Raw genomic sequence first — 12,001 nt, forward strand, 5'->3', positions numbered from 1 at the left:
TTCCTCTTCTACTTTTTTCCGGGCAACTTTAGCGGGACCCTTTGCACCATCAAACTTTCCTTTCGACTTATAGTCAGCAACATCCTTCTCATACTTCTCCTTCAGCTTTGCCGCCTTAGTGATGTAAGGCTGCTTTTCGCTGTCATTTAGGTTATTCCACATCTCACCCAGCTTTTTTGCCACGTCTCCAATAGAGATGCCAGGGTTTGTGGCTTTGATCTTGGGGCGGAATTCTGAGCAGAACAGGAAGAAGCTAGACGGTGGCCTTTTGGGGGCATTAGGATCCTTCTTCTTCTTGCCTCCCTTAGCTGGTCCATAATCCTTCATTTCCCTATCATAGCGCACTTTATCCGCCTTTGCCATTTCATCAAATTTAGATTTCTCTTTCCCGGACATTGTCTTCCACCTCTCAGATCATTTCTTGGAAAATTCTGCAAAATTGACAGGGACCTCTGGGTTTTTCTTCTTATGTTCTTCTCTGCACGTCTGCACAAAGAAGGCATAAGCAGACATCTTGCCCTTTGGTTTCTTGGGGTCACCTTTAGCCATCCTGACTGTATTGTTCGCTAGTCTGGGCAGCGCAGGGCACCTGTTTTACTGTTTTCACTTAGTTTCACTTTGTCTTAGTTTCAGTGAATTCCCTCTCCTGTTGATGGAAGAATGCTGACTTGCTTCTCTCTCCATCACTCATGCCACTCACCATCCCTGCTTTTTTCTGCCTCCATCACCTCTACCACCACCAAAATGACCCTGAACCCCTATCCTTCCTTCTGTCCCCTCCTCTTGTTTCTTTTGATAGTCCCAGCCTCTCCTCCAGCTCTACTCTACCCGCCCCCCACATCCCCTACCTGTACTCCTCTCAGGCACTCTAACTGGCACTTTCCCCAACACACACACGTACCTGAAACCTCCCTTACTCACTTACGCATGGATCAATATTTCTGTCAAATTCTGGCTCAAAATTCAACTTCAAGAAGCTCTCTTCAGTTAGTCCCTCCTCACCATTCTGATCACTCCGTTTCATTGTCCTGAATGTGCTCCTATATCGTTTTGTAAATGTTTATGGCAGTAACAATATATCAACACAGCATTATCTATTTCATTACTTCAACTAAACTGTGAATTACTTAAGTCACCAAGTTTTTAAAAATTAATAGATTTTACATCCAAGAGCAGTTTTAAGTTTACAGCAAAATCGAGTAGAAAGCACAGTGAATTCTTACATTCTGCCCTCTGTCCCCACAGCCTCCCTCATCAAGGATATCCTGCACCAATATGGTAAATTTGTTACAACTAACATTGATACACCATTATTAAACAAAGTCTGTAGTTTAAATCAAGATTCACTCTTGGTGCTGTACATTCTATGAGTTTGAACAAATGCATCATAATCATGACATGTATACACTATTATAACACCATACAGAGTAGTTTCACTGCCCTCAAAATCTATGCTCCACATGTTCATCCCTCTCACCTAACCCCTGGAAACCACTGATGTTTTTACTGTCTGCAATGTTTTGCCTTTTCCAGAATGTCATATAATTGAAATCATACAGTATATGGGCATTTCAGATTGACTTCTTTCAATCTGAAATTCAATCTTAGTAATATTTCAATCTTAGTAATATGCATTTAAATTTACTTCCATGTCTTTGTATGTTTGATAACATATGTATTCAAAATGCTGATTAATATTTCATTGTCTGGATATACCACAGTTTATCTATTCACCTGTTGAAGGATACCTTTATTGCTTCCAGGTTTTGGCAATTATACATAAAGCTGCTATAAACATTAATGAGAAGGGTACTGTGTGGACATACGTTTTCAACTCATTTGGGTAAGCACCTAAGAGTGTGATTGCTGGATTGTATGAGAATATATTGGGTTTTGTAAGAAACTACAAAAATTTTCTATCATAATGGCACCAGGTATTTTAAAACTTCATTTTATAAAGTAAAAACTGTTTTTTTAATGTAATGTATACAAGTGGCACATTTGAAAAATACATAAAAGTCTTAAGAGTATCAATCACCCACAGATAAACAGATTTAGGCATACATCCTTTTTCATTTTTGAATAATAAATTTCTAAAAGTAGAAATAGAATACTTGATTAAATACAATATCTTTTTAGAGTTTTTGATATAATGCCCAAGTGTCCTCCAGAAAGCAAAGACATTCTACAAGAATGTTCTTGTCAGTATTGGATATTAATGAATAGTTTCTAATTTGATTTCTTATTAAGGAAGGAGTATTTTATGGAAAATGCTGACCTTTTGTTTATTCTCGGTATTATTTGTTTAGATTCTTTTGAGGAGCAGGCCTTTCTGAAGTATTTCTCCTTAAAGTCTGGATTGTCTAGTACGAATTATTCACAATACTGTGCTGAAAAAGTGTAGGGATGGGGGTGAGGCTGAGGGATGTTACCCATTATTCACTCAGTGTAAACTACTTTTACAGATTAGGTGATGCATTCAAGCCTAAAAAGAACATCATTAATTCATACCTCATGAGTAAACAGAATCACATCTACTGCAGGATCACAGAGGATGCATAAAATTAAGGTTCATGGTCAGCAAAATGTTCTTTTGTTGCCTGAAAATAGAATTCAAATTAGAGCTTCACAGTCTTTGGAAGTCTTTATTAGGAGGATACACTAATAAAACCTTGTGCTGTTTGAGTAGACCGAAGCACAAAAATATGCCACTACTCCTTCGAGGCGGAATCGAACCACCGACCTAAGGATAACGGTAGCTGCAAACCTCTACAGTCCTCCGCTCTACCAGCTGAGCTATCGAAGGGGCTGCATGACAAGTGTTAGCATAGATTTTTGTGCATTGATTAGCGGCTGACTTCTTTGTATTTGGTCTCAAATTAAAGTTGAAGAAGTTTCCAGAGAGCCAGGTCTATGGGACTGAGTCCCCAGAACAACCCTGAGGCAGCAGAAAGTGATTTCTGAGTCCCGGCTTGGGGTGAATCTGCGTAGCTTCTGAGCTAGGCTGCCCTCAGAATAATCTGCGATCCCGTTTTCGCCACAGGAGCCAGGAACCAACTGCCAAGCAGACTACAAGTGGAGAAGTGCGCAGGATTCCAGGGGTCATGGCTGTTAGCAGGCTAATTAGATCTCTTCCACAAACACGGAGGTATGGACCAACTCTAGCATTTTTCTCCCAGAGACGTGAGCAATCTAGTTTCTTCCTTGCTTACCGAAAGGTACAAATACCTATTTTCCCGGTATCGTTCATAGGACCCCTAGGCTGGACTTTTCGTCTCAAATCCAGGATATAGAAAGATCGTAAAGTACTTCCTTTCTTCACTAGTCTGTTTCAACATTGGAAAAGGTAAAATGCTCCTTACCTGTGGAAGGTAAAATCTCCTAATCCCTGGGGAAAGAGAAAAAACTCCTGCGCTTAAGGCCCCAGCGAGATTTGAACTCGCGACCCCTGGTTTACAAGACCAGTGCTCTAACCCCTGAGCTATGGAGCCAACACACACAAAAAATGTTTAACAATGAATTAATTATGCAGATAAAATCGTAGGTAACGTATTTATGTTTAAATAAAATTTAAGAGATAAAAGGAATTTTTGAAGGATGTGCCTCTTATGTATAAGAAAGAAACATTTTCTTGACCAGGCCAGGACTGGAGTTCAAGTCACTGTAAGGGTAAAATGGGGAATAACAACATTATTTAATAAAAAGTAATGATTATTTATTTCAACTTTTAAATTCTGGATTATTTGCTTCTTTGGAGATAATTGCATTATTATCTTTTAAAAATGGCTCTGTTTTTATTAAGATGCTTAAATGTATATGTTTCGATTGACAAATGGCTTATGTTCTTTAAAAGAGATGAATTTTCAGTTTGCTTATTCATCAAAAACAAACAAATCATAAAAGACATGAGCATTTAATATATGTTGTTATCTTAACAACGCTTGCTCCACGGTACATGCTCCCCAGCATCGGGCTTGACAAGTCCCAAAGCTCGAGTAACGCCAGGGTCAGTGTGCATTTCATTACAGAAGAGAATGCAAGACTGATCAGAGCCATTCTCCCTAACCCGCTTGGATTCTTAGTCCAGGTCTCTTACTCTGAGATTGGGGCTGTTTTTAAAATGGTCGCAGCTGTCTTCAAGCACAGGACGGTAGTACCCCTCGGACCTTCAGAGTTTGGAGGTGGAGACAGTGAGGGCCCCAAGGCTTCCAGATCTCCCCCAGACTGTCAGCGGAGTCAGGATCGGTCACAGATTCCTCTGTTGCCTGAAGCAGAGGCGGCCAGAAGGGGTCTATCCCTTTCCTTGGTCCTTTAATGTTGGTCTTCCTACCAACTCGGAGTCCGTCGGTAGCTCCTTCTCTTTGGGCCTCCGGGCTTTTCTAAGCCCCAACTTGAAGTCCAGAAAGAATAGAAGTGGCATCGTGGCGTGGGAAGGTTGGGGAGGAAGAGTTTCTCCTCTCTCCTCTCCTTTGGTGTCAGACTCCTAGGAGGCTCAGTCATTCACTGGACAGCTCTTGACCGGGTGTCTCCCACCGGCTGGGAGCGAGCTCAGCTCAGGGTAAGCAATGAGGTCAAGGCAGACACTGCTCCGCCCTGGGGAGGTTAGGGCGAGAGCCCGGGAGCTTCGTTTCCCAAGCAGAAGAGGCTGCAGAGTAAGGAGAGCCCCCTCCCCTCGCACCCACCCACCACCTTTTGAGTGCTAGAGAAATGGGCTTCTGTAGAAGAGAGTGTGGGCAAAGAGCGACTTTTCCCTGACGGCACCTCCTGGACATCCTTGAAAGATACCTTAAATCTAAACCTAGAGTACATAGGTAATCAAGTAAACCTGAAAGGAAATGGCAAAAGCACACGCGCGGGGTGTTGGGTGCTGTAGGCGAGAGGTCTGAGGTTTAGAATTCAGCCTCTTTGGGACTGTTGGTTCCACCTTTTCCCCTGCCACTCCCACAGGTGGCATTCATCGCTTGGTGAGTAAAATCGGTCGTTCTTGTTTTTCCTGGGTCCTCCAGCCACAGGCCACCTGAGACGGTTCTGGTCCCTTTGAGTACCCAGACATTTTCGGTCCATTGACCGACTCACAGCTCGGCCTGGATCCTGAAATTAATGTTTCTACCTAAGAAACGCTGGGGCTCCGGTCCTTTTGAACCCGCATGTTGACTTTCCCGGAATCTGGAGAAAATCACTGGACTGGAAAAGAATCAAAACCATTCAAGTGCGCTACAACTAAAAAATAAATGAATAATATGAGAGGAAAGCACTTGTTCAGTTGTGGCTCGTTGGTCTAGTGGTATGATTCTCGCTTTGGGTGCGAGAGGTCCCGGGTTCAAATCCCGGACGAGCCCTGTCTTCTTTCATCTTTCTCTCTCTAAAGCCAGTACTTAACAAATAATGTAATCACCGCCAAGGTTAGGTCCACCTAGCTTGAAAGCCTCTTGTCGACCTGTTGGGGATGAGATTGTTAAGCGAATTTGCAGTTTTGGCTGAAAGAGTCAAAGACAACGAAGATACTACCAAGGCCCAAGGTCTTCATCACAGACCGGGGCTCCCAGACCGGCTCTGACAGACTTTTTTGTCAGGAGAGGGTTCAGGTAGTTCTTACCCAGTATTTTGTGTGGAACAAACTAGTGCACTTCTCACTAGGTAACTTCGTATGGAAAAGATTGCTACCTGAAGACGTGTTGGGGTCACAATGTCCCGATAGAACCCGCTTTCTGAGTCCTGACTGCGCAGTGACCTAGCCGCGGGATGGAGTCTAGCCCCTGCCCTGGCGTTGGCGCCTGCTCCGCAGCGCGCCCTTGCGCTCTTGGTTGTTGTCGTGAGACTGCTATCCCACAGTTGCACTTGCTGTTGCATCGTTCGAATGCAAAGTTGCAGCCTTGGGAACCTGAGGAAGACGCAGACATCCATTTTGTTCAAGGAAGAGCAATTGAATTATTTCCGGGTGTTATTTTCGAAAACACAGTATAACATAGGAATAGTTGTTTTTGCCACTTCCGGCAAGAACCCATCAGATCCTTTAGAGTTCTTTGATTCACCGGAAAAATCAACAGGCAGTACTGTTTGGTGTCTACCTACAATCTTTGAGTGTGGTTTGATTCTGGAGTGTAGAAGTTGCCCTAACTATGAACTACTGGGATGACGGTTGCTTCAAACTTGTCTTTCTAAACTGCTTGTTTAGAAGGGAATCTTCAGGCAGGGTGCAGTGGCTCATGCCTGTAATCTCAGCACTTTGGGAGGCTAAGGTGGGTGGATCGCCTGAGGTCTGGAGTAGGAGACCAGCCTGATCAACATGGTGAAACCCCATCACTACTAAAAAAACCAAAATTTAGCCAGATGTGGTGGTGTGCACCTGTACTCCCAGCTACTCGGGAGGCTGAGGGAGGAGAATTGCTTGAACCGGGAGGTGGAGTCTGCAGTGAGCCGAGATTGTGCCGTTGTACCCCAGCCTCAGCAACAAGAACGAAATTCCGTTCCTATAAAACAAAATAATAAAATAAATAAATAAATAGAAATCGTTGACAGGATTTCTGTCTAGCACAATTATATCTGTCCTTTCTGAGGTTTCTCTTGGAAGAGTTATGTGTTTTGAGGAAAATAAAGGCTTTCGTGATTGGTGATTAGAGGAAGGGAGGAGAAAAGGAAGAATCTGCCAATATGCTCTGTCTTCTAGATTGGTTGGCGGGTGGGAAAGGTGAGATGTCTAGCTTGGGACTTTGTCTTTGCTGAACGACTACCAGTTTATATGCCCAATAGGAAGTTGGATATAAAGTCTGTGATACATCACATAAACATAATTAAAAATAAAAGTTATGTGATCATCTCAATAGTTGCAGAAAAAGCATTTGATGAAATCCTTTATGATCAAAACCATCAGCAAAATCAGCATAGAAAGGGGCATATCTCAACGTAACAAAAGCCATCTATGACAAGCCCATGACCAACATCATACTGAACCAGGAAAAGTTAAAAGCATTCCTCCTGAAACAAGGCAAGGATGCCCACTTTCACAACCTCTATTCGACATAGTGCTGTAAGTCCTAGCCAGAGCAATCAGACAAGAGAAAAAAATAAAGGACATCCAAGTTGGAAAAGAGGAAGTCAAACTGTTACCGTTTGCTGATCATATGATCAAATACCTAAAAAACCCTAAAGACTCATCCAAAAAGTTCCTGGATGTGATCAATGAATTCAGCAAAGTTTCAAGACACAAAATCAACATACACAATCAGTAGCACTTCTACACACCAACAACAACCAAACTGTGAATCAAATCAAGAACTCAATCCCTTTTATAACAGCTTCAAAAATAAACAATAAAATATTTAGGAGCATACTTAATCATAGAGATGAAAGATCTCTACAAGGAAAATTACAAAACACTGCTGAAAGAAATCATAGATGACACAAACAAATGGAAGCACATTCCATGCTCATAGACAGATAGAATCAATATTGTGAAAATGACCATTCTGCCTGCCAAAAGCAATCTACAGATTCAATGCAATTCCCATCAAAATGCCATCATAATTCTTCACAAAACTAGAAAAAAAATATTAAAATTCACATAAATCCAAAAAAGAAACTGCATAGCCCCCAAGCAAGGCTAAGTGAAAAGAACAAATCTGGAGGCATCACATTACCCATCTTCAAACTCTGCTGCAAGGTTATAGTTACCAAAGCAGCATGGTACTAGTAAAACAAACAAACAAACAACAACAACAACAAACCATGTAGACCAATGTAACAGAATAGAGAACCCAGAAAAAAAACCAATTACTTGCAGTCAACTAATCTTTGACAAAGCATGCAAAAACATAAAATGGAGAAAGGACATCCTATTCAACAAATGGTGCTGGGATAATTGGAAAGCAGTATGTAGAGAAATGAAATTGGATCCTTATCTCTCACCTTATACAAAAATCAACACAAGATGAGTGAAAGACTTAAAAACCTGAAACTATAAAAATTCTAGCAGATAGCATCAGAAAAACTCTCCTAAACATTGACTTAGGCAAAGAATTAATTACCAAGAACCCAAAAGCAAATGCAACAAAAATAAAAATAAATGAGTGAGACCTAATTAAGCTGAAAAGCGTCTGCACAGTAAGAGAAATAATAGGCTAAGTAAACAGACAACCCACAGAGTGGGAGAAAATATTCACGAATTATGCATCCAACAAAGGATTAAAATATCCAGAATCTACAAGGAACTCAAAAAAATCAGCAAGAAAAAAGCAAATAATCCTATGAAAAAGTGGGCAAAGGACTTGAATAGACATTTCTCTTTTTTTTTTTTCTACTTATCTTCTTTTTTTCCATGGCAAACACCTTTCCACAGATACAAGAATAGAAATTTCTCAAAAGAAGGGCCGGGCGCAGTGGCTCAAGCCTGTAATCCCAGCACTTTGGGAGGCCGAGGCGGGTGGATCACGAGGTCAAGAGATCGAGACCATCCTGGTCAACATGGTGAAACCCTGTTTCTACTAAAACTACAAAAAATTAGCTGGCATGGTGGCACGTGCCTGTAGTCCCAGCTACTCAGGAGGCTGAGGCAGGAGAATTGCCTGAACCCAGGAGGCGGAGGTTGCGGTGAGCCGAGATCGCGCCATTGCACCCCAGCCTGGGTAACAAGAGCGAAACTCCGTCTCAAAAAAAAAAAAAGAAGATATACAAGTGGCTAACAAACATGAAAAAATGCTCAACATCACTAGTTATCAGAGAAATGCAAATTGAAACCACAGTGAGATATCACTTTACTCCTTATTTAATTATGGCAAGAATGGCCATAATTAAAAAACCAAAAAATAATAGATGCTGGCATGGATATGGTGAAAAGGGAACATTTGTACACTGCTGGTGAGTATGTAGACTAGTACAACCACTATGGAAGACAGTATGGAGAGTCCTTAAAGAACTGAAAGTAGAACTACCATTCAATCCTCCAATCCCACGACTGGGTATCTACCCAAAGGAATAGAAGGCATTATATGAAAAAGACACTTGCACAAAAAGACAGCAGCACAATTTGCAATTGCAAAAATATGCTGAAACCAGCATAAATGTCCATCAACTAACAAATGGATAAAGAAAATGTGTTATATTGGCTTGACATGGTGGTTCATGACTGTAATCCCAGCACTTTGGGAGACCCAGGCGGGTGGATCACTTGAGGCCAGGAGTTCAAGACCAGCCTGGCCAACACGGTGAAACCCCATCTCTACTAACTGGCTGTGGTGGTGCACGCCTGTAATCTCAGCTACTCAGGAGGCTGAGGCAGGATAATCACTCGAATCCGGGAGGCAGAGGTTGCAGTGAGCCGAGAACGCGGCACTACAATCCAGGCTGGGTGACAGAGTGGAACTCCATCTCAAAAAAAATAAAAAATAAAAATAAAGTGGGGCCGGGTTTGGTGGCTCCTGCCGGTAATCCCAGCACTTTGGGAGGCCGAGGTGGGTGGATCACTAGAGGTCAGGAGTTCAAGACCAGCCTGGCCAATATGGTGAAACCCCATCTTATAAAAATAAATAAATAAATAAATAAATAAATAAATAAAATAAAGTGGTACGTATATGCTGTGGAATACTACTCAGCCATAAAAAGGAACAAAATAATGGTACTGGATGGAGTTGGAGATCATTATTGTAAGTGAAGTAACTCAAGAATGGAAAGCCAAATACTGCATGTTCTCACTTATAAGTGGGAGCTAAGCTATGAGGATGCAAAGGCATAAAGAGGATAGAATGGACTTTGGGAAAGGGTAGGAGGGTGGTAAGGGATAAAAGACTCCATATTGGGTACAGTATACACTGCTCGGGTGATGGGTGTACCAAAATCTCAGAAATCACCACTAAAAAACTTCTCCACGTACCCAAAACCACCTCTTCCCCCAAAACTATTGAAATAAAATAAATAAATCACGAAGAACACACTATTTCAAATAAGACAACAAGACCAGTTGAGCTAAACTCTGCCAAGTATAAAGAGTAAAATACACTTGCTGAGCTTAGCATCATTGTCATTATTGACAAAGTCATTAAGAGCTTTATTTATTTATTTTTTTATTTGAGATGAAGTCTCACTCCTGTCACCCAGGCTGAAGTGCAGTGGCATGGTCTTGGCTCACTGCAACCTTTGCCTCCTGGGTTCCAGTGATTCTCATGCCTCAGCCTCTCGAATAGCTGGGATTACAGGCTCCCACCAACAGGCCCAGCTAATTTTTTTGTACTTGTAGTAGAGATGGGGTTTTGCCATGTGGATCAGGCTGGTCTGAAAGTCCTGACCTCAGGTGATCCACCCACCTTGGCCTCCCAAAGAAGTGCTAGGATTACAGGTGTGAGCCACTGCGCTTGGCCTATTTATTTAATTTTTGAGACAAGATCTCACCCTCTGGCCCAAACTGGAATGCAGTGACATGATCATGGCTCACTGCAGCCTCTAACTCCTAGGCTCAAGGAATCCTCACTTGCTGGCTTCCCAACGTGCTGGGATTATAGGTATGAGCCACTGCACCTAGCTTTATTAAGAGTTTTATATGTGAAGTGGTGCAAACAGAAGCATTTCATGCTTTTTTTTTTTTTCATTAAGTATATTCTGTCTTAACTGTATATTTAAAAAGAAAATACAAATTCACATCAATGAAGGTAAAATCTTAGAAAGGAAAGCTTAGAAATAAACATCAATAAACAGACTTTTATTTTTTCTTTTTTTTAATCACAAACTTTCTTTCTTTCTTTTTTTTTTTTTAAAGACAGGGTTTCACCATGTTGGCCAGGCTGGTCTTGAACTCCTGACCTCAGGTGATTCGCCCGCCTCGGCCTCCCAAAGTTCTGAGATTACAGGTGTGAGCCACCATGCCTGGCCTAATCACAAACTTTCATGCACACACAAGTTTTTATCACTGTTATGTACACACGCATATGCACACTCAATGTACACATACCATCATACCAAAATTTCAGGCAAATTTATTTCATATAAGAGTTTGAATAAAGACACTTGTCAAGGTACTTTTATAGAAATTCTAGACAGTACATGTGGCTTTCCTGTTAACTCTATGATTACCAACTTGATTAGTCAATGTACTATTAAACCAATACATTTTTTATACTAGGGGAATGGCTAATTTCACCAGATTCATTTTAATCTGGGCAAAGTAAAACATTTACTTTTTTATTTTATTTTATTTTATTTATTTATTTATAAAGACAGGGTTTCACCATGTTGGTCAGGCTGGTCTTGAACTCCCGACCTCAGGTGATCCACCCGCCTTGGCCTCCCAAGTGCTTGGATTTACGGGTGTGAGCCACCACGCCCGGCCTATTTTATTTTTTTGAGACAGAGTCTTGCTCTCTTACCCAAGCTGGAGTGCAGTGGCACAATCTCGGCTCACTGCAACCTCAGCCTCTCAGGTTCAAGTGATTCTCCTGCCACAGTCTCCCGAGTAGTGGGACTACAGGCACACACTACCATGCTCAGTTAATTTTTGTATTTTTAGTAGAGACAGGGTTTAGCCATGTTGGCCAGGCTGGTCTCAAACTTCTGATCTCAAGTGATCCCATCCCCCTCAGCCTACCAAAGGGCTAGGATTATAGGCGTTAGCCACTGCACGAGGCCAACATTTACTTTTTTATTAATCTTTGTTCCCCTATGTCCAGAGTATAATAATTAGCTCATTAAATAAATTTGTGGTCACATTTACCTTCTCAAAAATAAATAGAAATTTATTTTCTCAGATACACTACAAAGTATTCATACTTTTTAAAATTTTGTTCCCTGGTATAGTTTTTATTGTGATATTTCTCTCCATAATCATGTTCAATTATCTTATGCTTTGTTAGTAAAATGTCATCTTGTTAGAGTCACTTTAAAATTTTAAAATGGTCTTATTACGCTTTAGCCCACAGTCCCATATGTGTAGATAGATCGATAGACAGATGATAGATCGATGTGTGTATGCATATATTTATATATTCATATGTATTATGTCTACCCCAAAAGTCTATGA

At 41.3% G+C, this 12,001-nt stretch overlaps 1 protein-coding gene and 3 non-coding genes across 4 annotated transcripts; 1 reads left to right on the forward strand and 3 right to left on the reverse strand.

Annotated features, from left to right (window-relative positions):
- LOC108311865 (high mobility group protein B3-like) lies at positions 1-583 on the reverse strand (the record flags this gene model as incomplete). Its single annotated transcript, XM_037742366.1, has 1 exon — positions 1-583. A coding segment is annotated over exon 1 (396 nt), but the record flags the coding sequence as incomplete, so codon positions are not given.
- Positions 584-2,715: 2,132 nt separating this feature from the next.
- TRNAY-GUA lies at positions 2,716-2,806 on the reverse strand. Its single transcript is given in 2 exon segments — positions 2,716-2,751; positions 2,770-2,806. It is a non-coding gene; the product is annotated as a tRNA-Tyr (tRNA).
- A 612-nt stretch (positions 2,807-3,418) lies between these two features.
- On the reverse strand, positions 3,419-3,491 carry TRNAT-UGU. Its single transcript has one exon. It is a non-coding gene; the product is annotated as a tRNA-Thr (tRNA).
- Positions 3,492-5,267: 1,776 nt separating this feature from the next.
- TRNAP-UGG lies at positions 5,268-5,339 on the forward strand. Its single transcript has one exon. It is a non-coding gene; the product is annotated as a tRNA-Pro (tRNA).
- Positions 5,340-12,001: the final 6,662 nt, after the last annotated feature.

Source organism: Cebus imitator, unplaced genomic scaffold (assembly GCF_001604975.1).
Source record: "Cebus imitator isolate Cc_AM_T3 unplaced genomic scaffold, Cebus_imitator-1.0 Scaffold119, whole genome shotgun sequence".
In the NCBI taxonomy this organism is placed as follows: domain Eukaryota; kingdom Metazoa; phylum Chordata; class Mammalia; order Primates; family Cebidae; genus Cebus; species Cebus imitator.